At 34.9% G+C, this 21,990-nt stretch overlaps 1 protein-coding gene across 4 annotated transcripts in view; it reads right to left on the bottom strand.

Moving 5' to 3' along the window:
• Positions 1 to 21,990, bottom strand: part of UBE2K (ubiquitin conjugating enzyme E2 K) — a 75,307-nt gene that overhangs the window by 23,266 nt on the left and 30,051 nt on the right. For 2 of the 4 annotated variants that reach the window (XM_086406093.1, XM_086406090.1), the window contains exons 2-3: positions 6,167 to 6,260; positions 1,939 to 1,997 (exon numbers count right to left, since the gene is read on the bottom strand). The exons of 1 other annotated variant lie outside the window; for it this stretch is intronic. Coding sequence is in view for 1 of the 3 variants with exons in the window: in XM_086406090.1 (XP_086262216.1) it covers positions 1,939 to 1,997; positions 6,167 to 6,260 (153 nt within the window). In the remaining 2 variants the exon portion in view is untranslated. The remainder of the gene's footprint in view (positions 1 to 1,938; positions 1,998 to 6,166; positions 6,261 to 21,990) is intronic. One more of the 4 variants, XM_086406094.1, reaches the window with a different exon arrangement.

Here is a 21,990-nt window from a genome sequence, read left to right on the forward strand (position 1 = left end):
AGATGAGCCTTCATTCGAAGAGCTGACTCATTGGAAAAGACTCTGATTCTGGGAGGGACTGGAGGCAGGAGGAGAAGGGGACGACAGAAGATGAGATGGCTGGATGGCATCACTGACTCGATGGATGTGAGTCCGAGTGAACTCCAGGAGTTGGTGATGGACAGGGAGGCCTGGCGTGCTGCGATTCATGGGGTTCCAAAGAGTCGGACACGACTGAGCGACTGAACTGAACTGAATTGAAAGACATTAAGTTAAGTGAAATAAACCAGGTATAAAAGAATACAAATTGAGTGATTCCACTTAAATGAGGTACCTAGAGTAGACCAAAATTAATAAAGTATAACTGGTTACCAGCATGAGGAAACAGGAAGTTATTATTTAGTAGATGAAAAAAGGTTCTGAAGATGGATGGTAGTGATAGATGAAAAACAAACTGAATCTGCTTAATGCCACTAAACTGTACACTTACAATTGGTTAAGGTAATAAGTTTTAATGCCACTAAACTGTACACTTACAATTGGTTAAGGTAATAAGTTTTATGTTTACTTACCACAATTAAAAAAATCAAACAGGTTTATCAGAAAATAGATGAACATAAATAACAGAGAAACAGGCACCTCACAATGGCAGGTGACACAACTTTACCCTGGAACTTCCATTACCCTGTCTATTCTTAAACAGAGGACAACCAGTAAGTTGAGTGAATGAATTCTGGAAAGACTAATATATGCTCAAGGGACACTGTACTTTTAGGAATCAGAGAAAATACAAATGTCTATTAAGCCATGGTCTTTGACCTCAGGAACACAAAAGCTAGTAAAAGATACATATCCCCAAATAATACAGTACATTAATTCATACTATAACTGTGTTAGTCCTATGTAAGTTATATAAAATGCTATTGAGAGTAAAGGGAGAAACATTTTGTCAGGCACAGCTTAATGGAGAAAGTGATACTTTACCCAGACCTCAAAAGAAAACTAGCATTGTCAATGACAGGGATAATGATTCAAGTGAAAATGACAGGGAAGTGTGAAAGAATAAGCATTATACAAACAGAAAATAATCTAGGTTGGAAAATGAAACCAATTTTGTGGGTGAAAGAGGCAGAAGATTAGGATGGAAAAGACCACAGAGGCACGTTATAGGAGATTTTAAATGCCCGTCGCTATAAGGAGTTTAGACTATTAACAAGGAAAGAGAAGAAATGAAACATGATCAAAAATTCACTTTAGGAAGATTTACAGTACAGCACTACAAACAATGAACAGTAGTGGTAAAAATGAAATGGTGATTAAGTAACAGGCAAAACAGAGGAAGTAACAAAGCTGAAAGCCTAAACTAAAATAGTGATGATAGTAAAAGCAAAGAGGTAAAGGAAGCAGTTCAGTCAAAATGTAAGTTTAGGTTAGTTCCACTTGTTATACACAATCCTAGGTTATTCTGTTTCCTCTTTTAACATTTATCACAATTGCAGTGTTTGTTCATTTATTTCATCCCACTAGAACATGAGTTCCATGACAGCAAGGACAGTAAAAGCTTTATTTATTGCTATACTGGCACAAAGCATTCAAATAAATGTTGAATAAATCCAGAATACACTATTCCCTAAAAATATATATATATATATATATATATTTCTTTGAGGCAAATAAAAATTTGTATAAGATTCTCTAAATTTGGGACACTGCAAGTTTTACCAGACCTAGAATTTAAGCCATTGTCAGATATAGATCTTGTTCTGTCTAGATACATTACTAGCTGCCTCTAAGTAAGCTTGCTTTTCATTCTAATTCCAGAAGCAAACTGTTTGCCATTACCTGAAACCCTGTCCACACCAAATTTACACAGCACACACACACACATACAAACTAGAGTATATATTAATTAAATGAACCAAGAAATATAGTTCATACATAAAAATGGGCTTACAATACCTTAGGGGGATTAAATGGATATGTTTCTGGTATTTTAATCTCTAGTTGATATCTTCCTCCTAAAAAATGGGGAAAACAGAAAGTTAAGAATGTTGCTTGCCTCAAATATGTGAAGCCAAATATAGTGATAGAACTTTTCAAAACATATACTATTTTATATTCAATTACAACAGATTCACTTTAAAGTTGAAACCCAAAAAGGAAACAAAATATTACTAGTTTTTAATTTAAAGGTCACTTAAAGCATACAGAATACCCATTTTATACAACTGATATTAGCTTATCAGTGAATAATCGGACTAGAGATGGATGAATACATTAAATCTGTAGACAATCCAATGCCAAAGACTTCACTGGAACAATTACGGAGTACAGGTTCTATCTGCTTTTGCTTCCTTTAGTCCACACTGATAAAAGCTGCTAAATAAGACAAAAAAATGGAAAGAAAAAAGGAAAGACAGTAGGGAAGTATAAAGGCATAGAAGGGACAGAGAATAAAGATACACAGATTATGCCATAAACTGAAAAAATCTGTATCAAGCTGGTTCTCTCAAATGTGAAACTGTCTCAAACTTTTATTTGGGACATAAAATGCCAATATTTCTTGTTAAAATTTAAAAAACAAAATTCAACAATAAGACAAGAGGTAGGCACAAAGACAAAAACCTACTCTCCTCCTCTAAATAGGTATATAAAATGCAAAACTTTACAAAAAGATTGTTCTCAACAGTAATATATACACAGTAGGCAACATACTGGTATGAAGTTATCTTGAGCAACTAGCAGCTAAACAGGGTATTTTTTTAAAAAAGTTTATCTAGCTTTCCATACTAAGATATTAAAAGGGAGGATAACTGTCCCTCAGGAAACTCTGAAGGGGGTGGGGTGTCTTGCACTGGACTTCAGACTGGATTTGAGTCCTAACTCTAAAGAAACTTCTAATTCTAAAATTTTATGTTCCATTAACATAGAGTATTTACCATTCCAAAATATAACAAACAAAACTGTGCCAGTGAAATAGTTATAACTACATCTTGGATTTGCTTCAAAATAATCAAGCAAATTAGATCAAAGACTGGCCATGAATTGATAGTTATTAACACTGGCTGATGAGTACATGGAAGTTTCATTATACCATTTGCCTTCTGTATGTATCTGAAATTTTCCATAGTAATAAGTAATAAAATACAAATAGTAACTGTGCACTAGGAACACTATCGATTTCAAAATTCTATACACTCAATCCTCAGTATATCCTTCACTTCTTTCACTGTTAGGGATGAATGAATGCCGATCTGAGAATGAAAAGAGTAATTCACTTGGTACCACTTTCTTCGCCCTTTTTGGTTCCAATTCTTCTTTTCTTGCTTATTCTTTTTAATAGAATCTCAGACTGACTGATATACAAGTAGAACTAGATGCCTGAAGCACAGAGGACGTGACAGCAGTGAAACAGGAAGGAAAGAAGCCAAAAAGAAACAAAAGAAAAAGAGCTAAGAGAAGAGGACCTCAGGAAATTTTTGTGTACACAGAGATAACTTTATGTTCAGTTATAAATGTCAGCTTCAAATATAGGTACAATAAATTTGGCCTGAGTAATATGCACAGTCTTCTTTTTCCTTCCTATGAACTTTACTTTTTTCCATTAATTTCAAATTACTGTCTCTATAACCTTTCATATAAGGTTTTTCCTTCTTGAATGTCCAAAACAATCTCTTAGGAGCAGTATGAGAGCCCTGAAATACTACAGAAATAATGCTGGACCCTAGAGTCCCCCAAATCCTATTTCTACTCCATATGCTGTTAGTATGCTCTGTCTTGCATTATTTGACAACTTCAATATACAATCAATACAGCATTAACCAGAACATTATTCGATATACATCAGAACAACATAACTAAGAAAGCTTTATAATATTCAATAACTATATTACTATCGTAACAGCTTTCACTATAAAATATTTACTTCTTGAAGAATAGCTTTTAATATTAAACATCTTTAATCTTTAAATTTAACTTAGTCCAAAGGGAAGCTGGGGTAGCAGTGAGATTTTTTTTTTAAACATCAAGAATGACTGTAAATTTAAAACAGCTCTTAGGGAGAAAGGCTCAAGAACTAAATTGTTCCTTTGCCACTGAGCCATTAAGGCAAAAGAAGAAAACTGAGGTAACATATACAATAACATGGTCATTTTAACTCAATCTGATTACTTTCTACACTACATAAAATAGCTGCCTGATTTAGTAATGATGGCTATTAACAATTTAACATTCCCATGTAGACTTTTGTCTTAGCTATTGAGATTAAAAAAAAAACACCCTCAAAATTTATCAAGAGCCCTGAGATATACATTATCAAAATATTTTATTCCATTCATGTTGCAAAAAAAGTATTAAGCTAATGCCCTCAAATGATGCTTTTCTTAAACAAAATGAACCTCTCTTCAATAGTTTTATGAGAATACAATTTAATCTACTTCAAATACATATCCAAGAAGCATATTAAAACTAGTGTTATCAAACATTAATGTCTCAGTGGCAGCAGCAGAAATAAGCACTTAAAAATTATCAAGCTTGTTTCTAACTAATGAATGTGGTATAGTTATAACTTAATCATCCTGCAAGTAAGTGTGTATTGTCCAATTTTTAAAAACTTCATGTACCTTTACTAACAGTTGCTAAGAAAGTAACAAACTCTCTGTCTAGTTCAGGAGCTCTCTTGTTTATAAATATCAATTTACTGGAAGGGCTGCAGGGTGATAATGCTACTGTCCTACTATCTTTTAAAAACACATCTAAACAACCTAAAAAAAGTAATTCAAGAATAGTTATAGTGTATGCCTTCAGAAGAAGCTAGTATATCATAAATAACATATGCTACTAAGGACGAACTTGATTTTTGCAAGGTAACTCAAGATCTCTTCTCCAGCTAACAACTGTCAAAAGGACTACATGAATAGCCATTCATGAAAGAATCCAGATGAGGCCTGGCATATAGGAGGCACTATAAAAAATTAAGTAAGTCTAGAAATGGCTCATATGAACTATAAAACAAAAAACAAAATTGTATCATTTCAGATTTGGTAGAATGTGCTAAGGATATTTTAGGGACTTTAAAAATTCAAATGAAAACAGAAAAATAGTCTAGGACGCTGAATTTTTCTGAAAAACTTTAAGTTATTGTTCATTACAGAACCACTACATTCGAGAGAGACATCACTGTCACTTCCATCAGTCAATCCTGTTTTATTCAAGAGCAGAAAGAGATTAGAAAAAAAGGCTTTAGAGTCATAGGCTATTAGGGACTCAAATCCCAGCTGTGCAGCTTAGATGTCTTTAACAGTTACTTAACTTTCCTGAGCTTAAGTTTCTTCATCTATGAAACAGTGATAACTGTACTTACCTCATAAGATATGTTTTAAGGACTGAATGAGAAAAGACACATAAACCTCAAAATAAGTAAGAACTCAATAAATGCTACTACTACAAACAATATTACATGACTTCTATCAAATATGTGAATGCCTCTTATATGCAAGAATCTTGGCTATGCCATATAAACTCAAATATATAATAATATTCACTACTGAAGATCTGCCTAATGAGTGAATAAAAAGCTTACAAAGCTCCTTTCCGTATCTTACCACCCCAATTCCATGGTCTAAAGTATAAAGATTTAGTTTGTCAACAGAGTTCAGGAAAGCTGCCTCCTTTCTTTTCTATATGCCTTGAAATGATCACTTAAAGCTTTCCTGAATAAAGAAAATTAAATATTTGAATACAGCCTGTATAAAGACATATGAGTGAATTACATGCTAAATGACAAACAGGGAAGAGGAACTTTGCTTTAAAAAATAAACTTAAGTCAGAAATTTAAGACAAAATTTGTTACAGATACCATATGAAGGGTAACTGAGAGTTCATGTAAGTTAAATGTTTAACATGTAGATGTAAATTTAATTTTACACTGTTAAATTCTAACATAATATAACCTGTAGCTTAGCTCTACTAAATCTGTTTTGGGAAAAGAAAAAAGTTAGCTAAAATTCAGTAAGAAAAATCGGTCTAGGTAAGTATCTAAATTTATTATTTAAAAACTGCTGTATATATCCTTAAGCCAAATGAAGTTACCTTCCATGTAGTTTATAAATGCTTAAGACTTTTCTGATTTAGTGTTTCAGATAAGTTCTAATACGCACAATATTTTGATACAGAAAAAAGTACTTGCCTTCATATGGTGTGTCTGGAGGTCCTGCTATTTCTCCTCTTAATTCTGTAAAATTCTCATCTACAAGATCTACTTTAATTTGATTTTTGCTCGTCTTAAAAATAAACAGAAAATAAATGTTAGTTATATCAGCAAGGAAAAAACCTATTTTTATTAAAGTATTACCTATAAAAATTTTTTGAAACCCGTTCTTTCATAAGCTTATCTACTCTAGTAAAAATAATATTCTGTAATTTTCAAGAACGTAATGAGCCAATCTGAAGAATACTTAAAACAAAAACACTAACAAAATTTAACTGCAATGTTTTTAACGACATTATGCCATTTTGAATAGTACAATGTCCTGTTGACTTTATTATAGGAATGTTTAGAGAAAAATAGCTAACACCTATTTTATACCTGCCAAATTCATGTGTATTAGATCCAAAGTGATAATTCTATTCATCTATAGATGAACACTTCCATTTGATACCCTGGGCTACATGGGTTCGAAAACAAACAGAAAATTCAGGGTCATTATAAACTCATTTAGGCTATACACTCTCATTAAATTTCTAGGTGTGTAGGTTAACTGAAAATATTACACCATCAAGCAGGACAATGAAAGCCCTAAGTGTCTAGTTAATCCCTTTCCACACAATTTCCTGAAGCCTAAATGCCTCACTAGAATTTCCAATGCCTTCCTCAATCTGTTTTTCTGCTTAGTTTACTTCAGTGGCAATTACTTACTTTTCAAAACAGATTTTTATATTATATTTATCTACATCTACTATATTTTGTACATTTCTCAAAGTACTGTCATATCAATCTTATCACTTCAATCTCTCAATGATCTTTAACAATCCATTCTCATAGTAAATAATGACTGTGATTCAGAAAACCCTCCAGTGGGATTCACTTCAGTGGTCACATGTACTTGCTTGCAAATGGCTCTCTACTTAGATTTTGTAACCTTCACTAGTATCTTATTTGTCTGTTCACCTAACACAACAATCCTCCCCTTTTCTCAATTTTTAAAACCGTAATTCCTCAAAATACAGGTTTTGTTTTCATTTTTTGGTTAGGATTTAAATATTTATCTACATTTAGTTATTTTGTGGGGCTTCCCATATGGTAAAGAATCCACCTGCCAAGCAGGAGACTCAAGTTCGATCCCTGGGTCAGGAAGAGTCCCTGGAGAAGGAAACAGCAAGCCACTCCAGTATTCTTGCCTGGGAAATCATCTCATGGACAGAGAAGCCTGACAGGCTACAACCCTGGGGTCACAAAGAGTCAGCTACAACTTAGCGACTAAACAACTTACTTTGTACTTCACACTTTATACCTAAGTGACACATGTACTGTTACAAAAGACAGCCCCATAAGATTTTAAAAGAAAATTTTTGCTTTTCAACATACCTCTTAACCTTGATTACTAGATGGAAAAATGTAAGAATTATTAAAGTCCTTAACTGCCCCCATCCCAAAAGAAGATACCATCATTTTCACTTTTTCTAAACAATTTAGTATTGAATGTTAAGTACAGAAAAAATATAACTTTAAAACCCAAATTTTAAAGATTTTATGTGACTTTTATCTTATTTTTAATAAGAATATAGGATTAAAAATCTTACTTTATGCATTTTAAATAGAATTAGATTCACAACCATTTCTGCATTTGAGATTAAAGTATTTCATATTTTTCTGAAGATAATTTTACCCCCAAATTAGATTTAATTATAAATATGCATAATAGGGAACTTATTCCTATGCCCTAAAAAAAAAAAGTCATTCATTATCATCTTTGATATCTGCAGAAGAGGATGAAATGTACAACTTTAGTAATGGTAAAATACTTTGTTGAGTAAGAACAGGAATGAAGAAGGTTAAAATGAAAATCAGAGGTATTAGATGTTCACTGACCAATTTAAGAAGCCAAAAGTGTAACTTACAGAATCTTTCTCCCTTAAGACTTCTAAGGAAAACAAGAGTAAATGGATCTTGCAAATCATGAATACTTTCAAAGTTCTCTATAGCATCCCACAATATCTGCTTCCCCCAAAGAAGTAAATAACCCTAAAACCGCAGGATACTAAAGGACACTCTTACACTAAAGTTTGAGGAAGGGTAGAAAGCAGTAACAAATTAGAAAAGTTGCCCTGCAAATTGCCCCAATTGTCTGATCAGTAAAATGCTAAAGAATTATTAACTGTCATACCTCTATCCTTATTTCTGCCCTCATTTCCCCCCAAATTATAACTCAGAGAAAAATGGGTCTTATTTTTTGCACTCCAGGGAAAGAAAACTTTGTGTATAAAAATTTACCACAAAAGCTCAAGAAAATACGTCACCATGATGAATCCCATTATAAAGAAGTACTTGGTTCTAGAGTTGGTTTTTATGGTAAGTTAAAGATGAAGACTTTTCACAGCTTAATTTTTATATCATGCCAATTATTCTTTATTACATTCATACTCTAATGCAAACATCCAGTACTCCACAATCCAAAACTCCAAGACCACTGTCCACACAAACTAATTTAAAATCCCACTTTAAGACTCAGAACTATAAGGGAGAAAGACAGAAAATAGCAAAATGACAGACAATATTTTTAAAAATCATAGCTTTTGGATTCAGACAGAAAGGAGTTTATTTCCAGTTCTGCCAGTTACTTGTGATGTTAATTCAGGTATGTCACTTACCATCTAACTCTCAATTTTATTATAAAATGAGAATATACTTCAGAATTAAATGAAAATTTCCTGGATAGAAGTAGCACACATATCCTTCCCTTAAAAATATTAATTACAAAAACCTTTAGATTTCAAGCCCTGCTTTATAAAATTTATTTCACAGGCCTGTTTTCAAACTAGGAATGGAAACTGTAATTTCTAAAAATAAAATTACATGTTTCTAAATTTTAATGACCAAAACCACCAGAGAGGCTGAGGCTTTCGGATAAAACCTTAAAGAATGCTACTATCATTATACATTTTTTCTGAGGACAGCTGGAAGGTGCTTTACTATACTTTCTTCTCCCAACTCATCTAAACACACAGTGGAACCTCTAGTTCTCTTGATTTTTCTGACGTTTCCTTATGGCTCCAATACATTTCCAACACATAAAAGGAAAAGAGATGAAAAGAAGCCACAGCTCCTAATAAACAATTTTAAAATAAACTATTTTATTGATATAACATGCATGAAGTATACAAAACAGTACATAATACTGAAGTTAATCTGGAAGCGGTATATAAACGAACATTACTGCTAATAAGCAACAGTGCAGAATTTAAAGCAATTCTGGTAGATTCTCAAAACCAAGTCTCTTGATGAACTGACATCATCAAAATCACAAAATCTTTCAAATACTTCCTGGGATCTACTACATATTATATCTCAAATGTCAGTGAAACAACTAAGTAACAAAACCAAGCCCTTGCCCACTTGGAGCTTACATTCTCCTGTGAAAAACTAAAAACTGAAGGATTTTATCACAAAAGCACAAAGTATAAAGCTACTTTTGTTTAACTTGTTTAAAACTCATTAGCTACCTGAGTCTGAGCCAAGTTAAATAACCACTCTGTACCTCAGTTTCATCCTCAGTCAACTGCAGATTATAATAGGACCTACCATATACAGTCACGGGGGAATTTAATGAATACAGCACTAATAATGCCAAACAAATGCTTAAATGTATAGTAGTCACTTAACACTGCAATATGTTGACTTTTGATGATGATGCTGGAGCAGAAAACTTTGAAACTGTACTTTAAAGGGCTAATTTATCACATTAGCCTCTCTTCTATTTATTCTGGGGAAAGTTTTCTAAAATACAATTTAAATCCAAATTTCAGATAAGCAAATATAATTCTAAATGACCCCTGAAGTTACTGATAATTCTCATATGCTATTTAAAAGTTTGTTCCCTTGACAAATCACAATTACCAAATTCAGGAACACTGCTTATTACTATCATGTAAATAAATGTAAAATTCAATGCTTCCTTATTTGTTGGAAATAAGGCTTAAAAGATTTAACAGTTGCCATTATTTTCTCATAATTTAACATAAACAACATGTTTTCCCCACTATTCCAGGGCTCAAGAAAACAGATTTCTACCTTCTAAGCAATTAAAAACCTGAAGCTTAGGACATATCATATTTCCAAAGCAGGGCTGATATGGAAACTTGAGAGACTAGAGAAACTAAGAAACTAAGAAAAATGGGAAATTGAGGCCATGGGGCTGCATTAGTGGTACTTACAAAAAACAAATTCTAGACAAGGGCTGTCCAACAGAAACAGAACATAAACCACAAATGTACTTTACTTTTTTCCAGTTTTTCATAAGTGACTGTATTTTTTAAAATTGAGGTATATAGTTGGTTTACAATGTTGTGCTAGCTTCTGGTATACAGCAAAATCATCCAGCTATACATATATATTCTTTTTCATATTCTGTCCCATTGTGGCTTATTACAGGATATTTAACATTGTTATTACCTGTGTTAAATGGTAGGACCTTGTTTTATCTTTTTATATGCAGCAGCTTGTATCTACTAATCCCAAACTCCCAATTTATCCACCCCCCTCTTTTGATAACTGTAAGTTTGTACACTATGTCTGAAAGTCTGTTTTTATTTTGTAAATAAGTTCATTTGCCTTTTTTCTTTTGGCCACGCCATGCATGTTGTGGGATCTTAGTTCCCGAATCAGGTATTGAACTTGGGTCTCCTCAATGAAAGCATAGAGTCCTAACCACTTGACCACTAGGGAATTCAATATTTTTAACTTTTTTTTTTAGGTCCCACCTGTAAGTGGTATAAAATGATATTTCTGACTTCATTTAGTATGATAATCTCTAGGTCTATCCATGTTGCTGCAAATGGCATTATTTCATTCTTTTAACTGCTGAGTAGTATTCCATCATGTGTGTGTATGTATACATATATGTATCTCACATCTCTTTTATCCATTCATCTGTTGATGGACAACAAGGCTACTACCAGGTCTTGCATATTGTAAATACTGGGTTGGCTAAAAAGTTCCTTCAATTTTTAAGTAAAAATAAAAGACATTTTTCATCTTCACCAAGAACTTTATTGAACAATGCATTCACCATTTTGTTTCACTACCTTCTGCCATTTTTCAGGCAGCTTCATAATACCATCTTCCCAAAACTTTTTCTTTTTGAACAAAAACTTCCAGGTGCTTTTTACAGTCTCAGGGAACTGTAATATTCATTAAAGAGAATTTTGTAAAGACCAAAATAAATGGAAATCTGAAGGTGAAAGATCTGGTGAAAATGGCAGATGAACCAGAACTTTCCAGCCAAGCTGTAACAGTTTTCGCCTGGTCAACAAATAAACGAACAGTCTTGTGTTAGTCTGATGAAAGATTATGCATTTTCTGTTAATTAATTTCAGACACTTCTGTTGACTGCTAGTTTCAGTTGGTCTCAATGGTAGAAGTACATGTTGGAATTAATCATTTAGTTTTCCAGACGGAGCTCAAAACAGAAGACTCCCTTTCCAATCCTAGCATATACATCACCTTCTTTGGATGAAGACTGGCCTTTAATGTGGTTGGTGGTGGTTCATTTCACCTGCCCCACAATCTATTTATGCTTCACATTATTGTACTGTATCTCCTTTTCACCACCCATCACAATTTGTTTTAAAAACGAAATGTTTTCCTTACAAGTAGAAAATTGCACATGGAAATATGGTCAACAAATTTTTTTTTTGCTTAACTATGCTATACCCCAAACCAAAGTGATTAATACCATAACCAAGCTGTTGTAAATGATTTTTAATGCTTGATTTGGGTATTTTGAATATACTGGCTATCTCCAGCCTGGCATAACGTTGGTTATTCTCAATTAATACCTTGATTTGATCGCTATCAACTTCAACTGCTCTACCTGACCACTGAGCATTGGCCAGCAAGAAATCTCCAGCCAGAATCTTCACAAGCCACTTGTGACACATTCGATTAGTCACAGCACCTTCTCCATACACTGAACAAATCTTTTTTTCTTTCAGTTGCATTTTTACCTTTCTTGAAATAATAAAGCACAATATATTGAAAATGTTACTTTTTTCTTCCATCTTCAATATTAAAATGACTACACAAAAATTCACCAATTTTGATTTTTTTTAATGCACACTGATATGACAACTGTCACAATACAATCTAAAATGTTTCAAATTAAGTTAAAGACAACTAAGCGCTACTAGAGCCGCCTTACCCAAAACCGAATCAAATTTTTAGCCAACCCAACAGTGCTGTTATGAACACTGGGGTGCATGGATCTTTTTGTACGATAGTTCTGTCTGGATACATGCCCAGGAATGGGATTGCTAGATCATATGCCATCTCCATTTTCAATTTTTTAAGGAACCTCCATACTGTTCTCCATTGTGGCTGCATCAATTTACATTCACACTAGTAATATAAAGGAGGGTTCTTTTTTCTCCACACCCTCTCCTACAAATTTATAATTTGTAGATTTTTAAATGATGGCCAATTCTAACTGGTGTGAGGTTAAACTTCAGTGCAGTTTTAGTTTGTATTTCTCTTAATAATTAACAACGTTGACCATTCCGTGTGCCCACTGGTAATCTGTATGTTTTCTTTAGAGAAATGGCTACTTTAGGTTTTCTACCCATTTTTCAAAACTGGGTTTTTGTTGTTGTTAGTGAGCTGTTTGTATATTTTGGAAATTAAGCCCTTGTCAGCTCCATCATTTGCAAATATTTCTCGTAGTCCATAAGTGGTTTTTTTGCTTTCTTTATGGTTTTCTTTGCTATACAAGCTTATAAATTTGATCAGTTCCCACTTGTTTATTTTTGCTCTTATTTCTTTTGCCTTTGGGAGACTGACCTAAGAAAACACTGATATGATTTATGTCAGAGAACGTTTTACCTATGTTCTCTTATAGGAGTTTTATAGTATCGTGTCTTATATTTAAGTCTTTAAGCCATTTTGAGTTTATTTTTGTGTATGCCGTGAGAGTGTTCCATAAACGCATTTTTAAATTTTGTAGTAATCACATTAACAAGAGTAAAAGGAAACAGGAGAAATTAACTTTAATATTGACTTCCAACATATTAAAAATTATCATTTTAACATGTCATTAAAATTTCGGAAACATTTCACATTTTATAATACTAAGTCTTCAAGATCCAGCGTCTAATTTACAATTACAAAACATTTAGATTTGGAATGGCCACACTTCAAGTGTTCCAAAGCCACATGTGACAGCCAGACTGACAGAAACAGGAAGTAAAATATTGGTTTCTGGGGAAGGACGGGAAAATGAGAAGAACCTATTAATGGGTAATGATCCTTTTGGGGATGATGAGAATATTCTGGACTGGTAATAGATGCACAACCCTATGAATATACTAAAAATCACTGAATTATTCAAAAGAGTAGTTTTTTTTTTTTAATTTGAAGGAAAAATTGTCACACATAGCTAGTGGGTGCAGTGCAGCTCCAGAGAACCAGGAAGTAGTAGCCTCTCCAATTACAACAGTGTGCCATTAAAATTTTACTTTCTGGACTGTTGTCATCACACTTGACACAATCTAGATGCAGAATAATTAAGGTTCTGAACCTACTAGTTTCATGAATATTTACTGAGTACCCACTATCTACAAAGCAAATAGGTACTGGTGGTAAAAGCATCAACAGCAATGTTCTCTAACATAACCTAAAGCCATAAACAAATTTTCATTCTAAGGTACTACACAGCAAGTTAATTTTTTTGACATAATCACAATAGTAAAAGATGTTTATCAATTTTCACAATCCACAGTCAAAAAATAAGTTATATAATTTTTAAAAGAAGTGTAGGATACTAGGAGAGTCATGAAGAAGATTCTCTGAGGAAACCATCATTAAAGATTAATTTAGGTAAGGCCAATGATAGCATTTCAGGCAGAAAGTTCATCCTGTAGAAAACAGAGGCAAAGAAGGACTTGACATGTGTAGGAACTGAAACACCACCAATGTGACTAAAATACACAGAATAAAAACACAGGGGAAAAAAAGAGCAGAAATGAGGAAGGCAATAGCCAGATTATGCAGGGTCATGAAGAACAGTGAGAAAAACAGTTGTGGCATGACAAACAGGTTTGGGTCTTTTAAAACAACTTGTCTGTATTGGGAGGGAAATGCCTGGAGAGAGATTAAAGTAGATACCCAGGAAAAGGTTAGGAATCCAGTGAGAATTATTAGATAGTTCACTGAGATGAAGAGAAGTAGCTGAATTAAGAGAGGCAGGAGATAAAATATATAGGACTTAGCTATTACAAACTGCAAGTGTATGATCTTAAAGAGGGAAACAAGGATCGCTCTTATGGTTTTGATTTTCCACTGGGTGGATGGTAAAACAACTAAGATGAGGAAACATGAAATGGAGGGGTCAGACAGAAAATTAAAAAGGGAAAGAGAGAAGAGAAAATAAGAGAGGAAGAGAGAAAATAAAAAATTCCATTTTAGACATGCTGAAAAAAGATGTCTACAAAAATCCAAAATGTCAAGTAGACAGATGAAAATTCAGAGTGATCTGGGCTGATGATATGGTGAGCAAGAGGAAAATTCAGGATCATCTGTTATCACTGGCACCAAAGAAAGAAAAATGTTTCAAAGAGTAGCTAATGTTGCTGAGAGATTAATAATAATAATAGCTACTATACCTTATAAGTTGTATCCGGATTTATTTGTAATAATTCATTTAATCCTCATAATAATTTCATGTGTCTACCAATAAGGAAACTAAGACACAAAGAGATCACACAAAACTAATAATCAGCAAAGGCTGGTTCCAAAAGTGACGTAGGAGCCACAGCACATACTATTTCATTATCATCAATTACATGATGCCCCGCTGTTTGCCAATCAAAAAAAAAATTTATACTATGACACAATTTTTATCATTTAGAATTTTTATTTTACACAAATTCAAAGAAACTTTAGATTTTACATACATCACTCTTAAGACTACATAAAGAAAAATAAACAAACATTATTTTCTTCGCAGTGAAAGCCTAAACATGTACACACACAATTCTGAAAACACACACAAGAAACTGGCAATGAGGGGTAGGAATCCCTTAGGGTAGGAAAAAAAAGAACTATGAATCTGAGATAAATGAGAGGCTATGGTGCTGTTTGAAAGACACACACATATAACTTTTGTTACAGAACACTTTTAAAAGCCTGATGGACAGCAACAGGAAAGTGAAAAGATGAAAGCACCCATTATACCTGGTCGTACATGAAAGGTGAGGGAGGGAAGGGCAGTGATTAGAGAGAACTCTTCCAAACACTGACCGTAAAAGGGGAGTGAGAAACAAGGCAGGAGTTTGGACAGAGAAAGAGGCAGAAGGTTGATTTTCTTCACAACACAGCCATGAGGCAGTATGTTTAAATGCTCAGGGGACAGCTATGGTAGAGGGCTGAGAAATTAAAAATAAGGACGACAGATAATGTAACGAAGAAGGTGGGATGGCTAGAATGGGTGAAATCCTGAATGAGAATAATAAATATCCAAACTGAAAATCAACTACTCTTAAATCCAGAGACTGGAAGTTACAGGCTCAACCACTGGCCCCAAAACAGAGATAAATGGGCAGAAAAGGAGAATCAAACCAGAACAAAAGATCACAAGCATCTCTTCTTGAACCATTACCAAAGAATGAAAACCTAAATTATAGTTGACGTTGCTGGAGGCACAGTGGGGATAAGTTTAAGAGTGAAAAACTTTCAGAAGACTACCACTTTTTTGAAGTTTTACCTCCAGGATTCCTACAAGGTTTTCTGAGAGAAGATCAGAGAAAACTCCTTTCAAGATTCTGGCAAGGGAAGGGAGAAAGAAGCCATTTTTCTCATTCAGAAATAAACCCAGAGTATTCGGTTCTTCCTAACAAGGCCTGCCCTCCTCAAGAGAAACTATTTTGCCAGAGCGTAACATCAACTGGGGTTTTAACAGATCCAACCCATCTGAGAGAGGGGCAATATCCTCCAGCCCCCTCTAGCCTGACACCTATAGCTACTGCAAATAGTAAATACAGCCCAATTACTAGCCAGATAAAACATAAAAGCTCACACTAAAGGCCTACTTACATAATTCTTTTATCAGATACACGTGCCTCACTTTCAAGAAGAAAATTACAAGGTACACTAAAACACAAAAAACACAGTTTAAAAAGGCTGAGCAAGCATCAGAACCAGACTCAGATATGGCAGAAGTGTGGGAATTAGACCTGAAATTTAAAACTATGACTAACATGCTAAGCTCTCTAACAGAAAGAGCTGCTGCTGCTGCTGCTAAGTCGCTTCAGTCATGTCCGACTGTGCGACCCCATAGACGGCAGCCCACCAGGCTCCCCCGTCCCTGGGATTCTCCAGGCAAGAACACTGGAGTGGGTTGCCATTTCCTTCTCCAATGCGTGAAAGTGAAGTCGCTCAGTCGTGTCCGACCCTCAGCAACCTCATGGACTGCAGCCTAGCAGGCTCCTCCGTCCATGGGATTTTCCAGGCAAGAGTACTAGAGTGGGGTGCCATTGCCTTCTCCAAGAAAGAGCTGACAACATCCAAAACAGATAGATAATGTAAGGAGACAGACGGAAACTCTAAGGATTAAAAGTAAATGCTAGAAATCAAAAACATTGTCTAACCAATAAAAAAATGCTTTTGATAAACTCGTTAGTACCTAAACATGGAGAAAGAAACAGTGAGCTAGAAGAAATGTCAATAAATGTCCAAAGGTGAAATAACAGTAATGGGAATACCAGAAGAAGAAGAAAAGAAGAAATATTTGAAGCAATAATAAACTGAGAATTCCCCTAAATTAATGATAGATACCAAATCACAGATTCAGGAAACAAAGAGTTCAAACCAAGCTAAACCTCCCCAAAATCGATACCAAAGTGTACTGTTGTTGTTGTTGTTTAGCCGCTAAGTCGTGTCCAACTCTGAGACCCCACGGACTGTAGCCCACCAGGCTCCTCTGTCCATGGGATTTCCAAGGTAAGAGTAACATTCAAACTGAAGAAAATCAAAACAAAGAAAACATCTTGAAAGAAGAGAAAGGAAAAAAGGCACCTTGCCTACAGAGGGCTGCTCTACATTAGAGTTCTCTTTAGAATTCATGAAAACTACATGAAAACACTGATATATTTCAAATGTTAAAAAAAAAAGCCCCCTAAAATTCAGCACCCATTTATGATAAAAACTCTTCCAAAAATGGGCATAGAAGAAACTTACCTCAACATAATAAAGGCCCTATACAACAAACCCACAGCAAGCAAGCATTATTCTCAACAGTGAAAAACTGAAAGCATTCCCTCTAAGATCAGGAACAAGACAAGGGTGTTGACTCTCTCCACTATTATTCAACATAGGTTTGGAAGTCCTAGCTATGGCAATCAGAGAAGAAAAAGAATTACAAGGAATCCATATTGGAAAAGAACAAGTAAAATTCTCACTTTACGCAGATGACACGATACTATACATAGAAAACCCTAAAGATACTATCACAAATTTATTAGAGCTAATCAGTGACTTCAGTAAAGTCACAGGTTACAAAACCAATACATAGTAAGTACTTGCATTTCTATACATTAACAATAAAAAATCAGAAAGAGAAATTAAGGAATCAATCCCATTTACCATCACAACAAAAAGAACAAAATACCTAGGAATAAACCTACCTAATGAGACAAAAGTGCTGTAGACAGAAAAACTGTAAGACACTGATGAAAGAAATCAAAGATGACTGTAACAGGTGGAGATATTCCACGTTCCTGGGCAGGAAGAATCAATACTGTGGACATGACTATACTACCAGATGTACCCTACAGATTTAATGCAATTCCTATCAAACTACCAATGGCATTTTTCACAGAATCAGAACAAAAAATTTCACAATTTGTATGGAAACACAAAAGACCCCAAATAGCCAAGACAACCTTGAGAAAAAAGAATGGAACTGGAGGAATCAACTTTCCTAACTTCAGACTATACTACAAAGCTATAGTCATCCAGGCAGTATGATACTGGCACAAAAACAGAAATACAGACCAATGGAACAAGAGAGAAAGCCCAGAGATAAACCCATTCACTTATGGGTACCTTATCTTTGACAAAGGAGGCAAGAATATACGATGGGGAAAAGACAGGCTCTTCAGTAAGTGGTGCTGGGAGAACTGGACAGTTACATGTAAAAGAATGAAACTAGAACACTTCCTAACACCATACACAAAGATAAACTCAAAATGGACTAAAGACCTAAATGTAAGACCAGAAACTATAAACCTCTTAGAGAAAACATAGGCAGAACACGGTATGACATAAACCACAGCAAGATCCTCTATGACCCACCTAACAGAGTAATGGAAATAAAAACAAAAATAAACAAGTGGGACAGAATTAAACATAAAAGCTTTTGCACAGCAAAGGAAACTATAAACAAGGTGAAAAGACAACCCTCAGACTGGGAGAAAATAACAGCAAATGAAACAACTGACAAAGGATTAATTTCCAAATTATACAAGCAGCTCATACAACTCAATACCAGATAAACAAACAACTCAATCAAAAATCAGGCAAAAAAAAAAAAATCAGGCAAAAGACCTAAACAGATATTTCTCCAAAGAAGACATACACATGGCTAATAGACACATGAAAAGATACTCAACATCGCTCATCACTCAGAGAAATACAAATCAAAACTACAATGAGATATTATTACCTCACCCTGGTCAGAATGACCGTCATCAAAAAATTCACAAACAATAAATGCTGGAGAGGGTGTGGAGGAAAAGGAACCCTCTTGCACTGTTGGTGGCATGTAAACTGATAAGTCACCACGGAAGACAGCATGTAGATTCCTCAAAAACTGGGAGTAGAACTACCATATAACCCAGCAAGCCCACTACCAGGCATATACCTTGAGGAAGTCAAACTCCAAAACGGCACATGTACCCCAATGTTCACTGCAGTACTAGGGTAACAGCTAGGACAAGGAAGCAACCTAGATGTCCGTCAACAGGTGAATGGATAAAGAAACTGTTGTACATACGTACAATGGAATATTAGTCATAAAAAAGAGCACATTTGAATCAGTTCTAATGAGGTGGATGAACCTAGAGCCTATTATACAGACTGAAGTAAGATAGAGGGGGAAACCCACAAGTATCATATACAGGGAATCTAGAAAGATGGCACCAATGAACCTATCATAGGGCAGCAGTGGAGACGCAGCACAGAAAGCAGACTTAGGGAGACAGGAGGGGCGGGGAGGAGGAGAGGGCGGGAGGAATGAAGATACCCACATGGAAGCATATACACTTCCATATGCAAAACAGACAACTAATGAGAATTTGCTATACGACTCAGGGAAGTCAAACTAGGGCTCTGTAACAACCTAGAGGTGGGAAGGCGTGGGAGGTGGGAGGGCAGTTCCAAGGCGGGGGACATATATATACTTATGACTGGCCCATGCTGATGTATAGGGAGGCCAACACAATAATGTGAAGCAAGTATCCTTCAATTAAAAATAAATTTTAAAAAAGAAAGAAGTCCCACAAACCTAGATTTTAATATACAATAAAATTATCGCTCAGAAATCAAGAATAAAGACATTTCAGACAAACATAAAATTGAGGGACTCTGTTGCCAGCAGACCTGCTTTACAAGAAATGTTACAAGCAATTTTTCAGAAAGAAGGGTAATGATATAGATCAGAAACTTTAAATGTATATAAAGAAAGGAACAGCATTATGAAAGGAATAAATGAAGATAAAATAAAACATGTACTACCTATGAAGTAATGTAACATTATTTGGAGGAGCACTTTTTTTTGGCTACACCACACAGTTTGTGGGATCTTAAGTTCCCCACCAGGGATGGAACCCAGGACCCTGGCAGTGGAAGCATGGAGTCCTAATCACTGGACCACTAGGGATTTTCCAGGAGAGCACTTTAAAGTAAGTGTATATGGCACATTCAAGGCTAACTACTAGAAAAGCTTTTTTAAAAAAGCACAATTGCTATGCTAAGAAGAAAAAAGCCAGAATGATATAAAATAATCAATTAAAGCAAGATAAGGTAGAAAAGAATGGAAGGTGAAAGAACAAGGCAAGGAACAGAAAACCATTTAAAAAATACGGTAGGCACTAATCGAACTGAATCAATGATAATCTTAAATGTCAATGGTATAAATATAATAATACAATATACTACTGAAGTGGGTAAAAAAAGATTCAACTTTATGTTGTCCGTAAAAATCACACTTTAAATACAAAGACAAAGATACAATAGCAATAAAGGAAAAAAAACTGAAAGTCGAAAAACAAAACACAAAAGAAAAGCTTTGCGACAAAGAATTGTCAACGACCTCTTGAATATGACACCAAAACATAGGCAACAAAAGTAAAAATAAAATGGATTACATCAAGATGAAAAACTTCTGTGTATCAAAGGATACAATCAACAGAGTGAAAAGGCAAACTATGGAATGGGAGAAAATATTTGCAAATCATATAAATGACAAGTCATTAGTATCCAAAATACATAAAGAGCTCTTGAACTCAACAACCAAAAACAAACCACCTATTTTAAAAATGGGCAAAGAACTCAAACAGATTATTTCTCCACACAATATACAAATGGTCATCAAGCAAATAAAAAGAGGCTCAACATCACTACATAACTACCATTAGGAAAATGCAAATCAAAACCACAAGATACTACTTCACATCCACTGAGATGGCCACTATGAAAAAAAAAATGGAAATAACAAGAGTTTGCAAGGATGTGGAGAAATTGGAACCCTGAGCACTGCTGGCAGGAACAAAAAATGGTGCAGCCACAATGGAAAACAGTATGGTTCATCAAAAAATTGAAAACAAAACTGCGATGTGATCCAGCAATTCCACTTTTGGGTATATACTCATGAGAAATGAGACAGGGTCTCAAATAAGAAAATCTGCACACTCTTGTTCACAGCATTATTCAAAAAACCAAAAGGGAGAAGCTACCTGTCTACTGGCAGATGAATAAACAAAATGTGGTCTATAAATACAATGGAATATTATCTAGCTCTAAAAAAATCTGACATGTGCTACAGAATAGATGCACCTTGAGGACATCATACTAAGTGAAATCCATCACAGAAAGATAAATATTGTATGACTTTACTTAGAGTCAGCAAGTAAAATGGTAATTGCCCCGGCTAGGGAAAGAGAGGAAAAAGGAGTTATTATCCACTGGGTACAGAGTTTCAGTTTTGCTAGATGAAAACATTCTGAAGATTGGATACACAGCAATGTGAATGGTTAAGACAGTAAATTTTGTGTGTATTTTATCACAAATTTGGGGGAAAAAAAAGAAGGATGGAGAAAAGTATACTATGTTCAGATCAGATAAGTCGCTCAGTCGTGTCCAACTCTTTGCGACCCCATGAATCGCAGCACTCCAGGCCTCCCTGTCCATCACTAACTCCTGGAGTTCACCCAGACTCACGTCCATTGAGTCGGTGATGCCATCCAGCCATCTCATCCTCTGTCGTCCCCTTCTCCTCCTGCCCCCAATCCCTCCCAGCATCACAGTCTTTTCCAATGAGTCAACTCTTCGCATGAGGTGGCCAAAGTACTGGAGTTTCAGCTTGAGCATCAAGCTTTAGCATCCTTCCAAAGAAATCCCAGGGCTGATCTCCTTCAGAATGGACTGGTTGGATCTCCTTGCAGTCCAAGGGACTCTCCAGAGTCTTCTCCAACACCACAGTTCAAAAGCATCAATTCTTCGGCACTCAGCCTTCTTCAAAGTCCAAC

The sequence above is a fragment of the Bos grunniens genome, chromosome 6 (assembly GCF_055505025.1).
Source record: "Bos grunniens cultivar Pamir isolate PY7600 chromosome 6, Bosgru_T2T1.0, whole genome shotgun sequence".
Classification (NCBI taxonomy): Eukaryota; Metazoa; Chordata; class Mammalia; order Artiodactyla; family Bovidae; genus Bos; species Bos grunniens.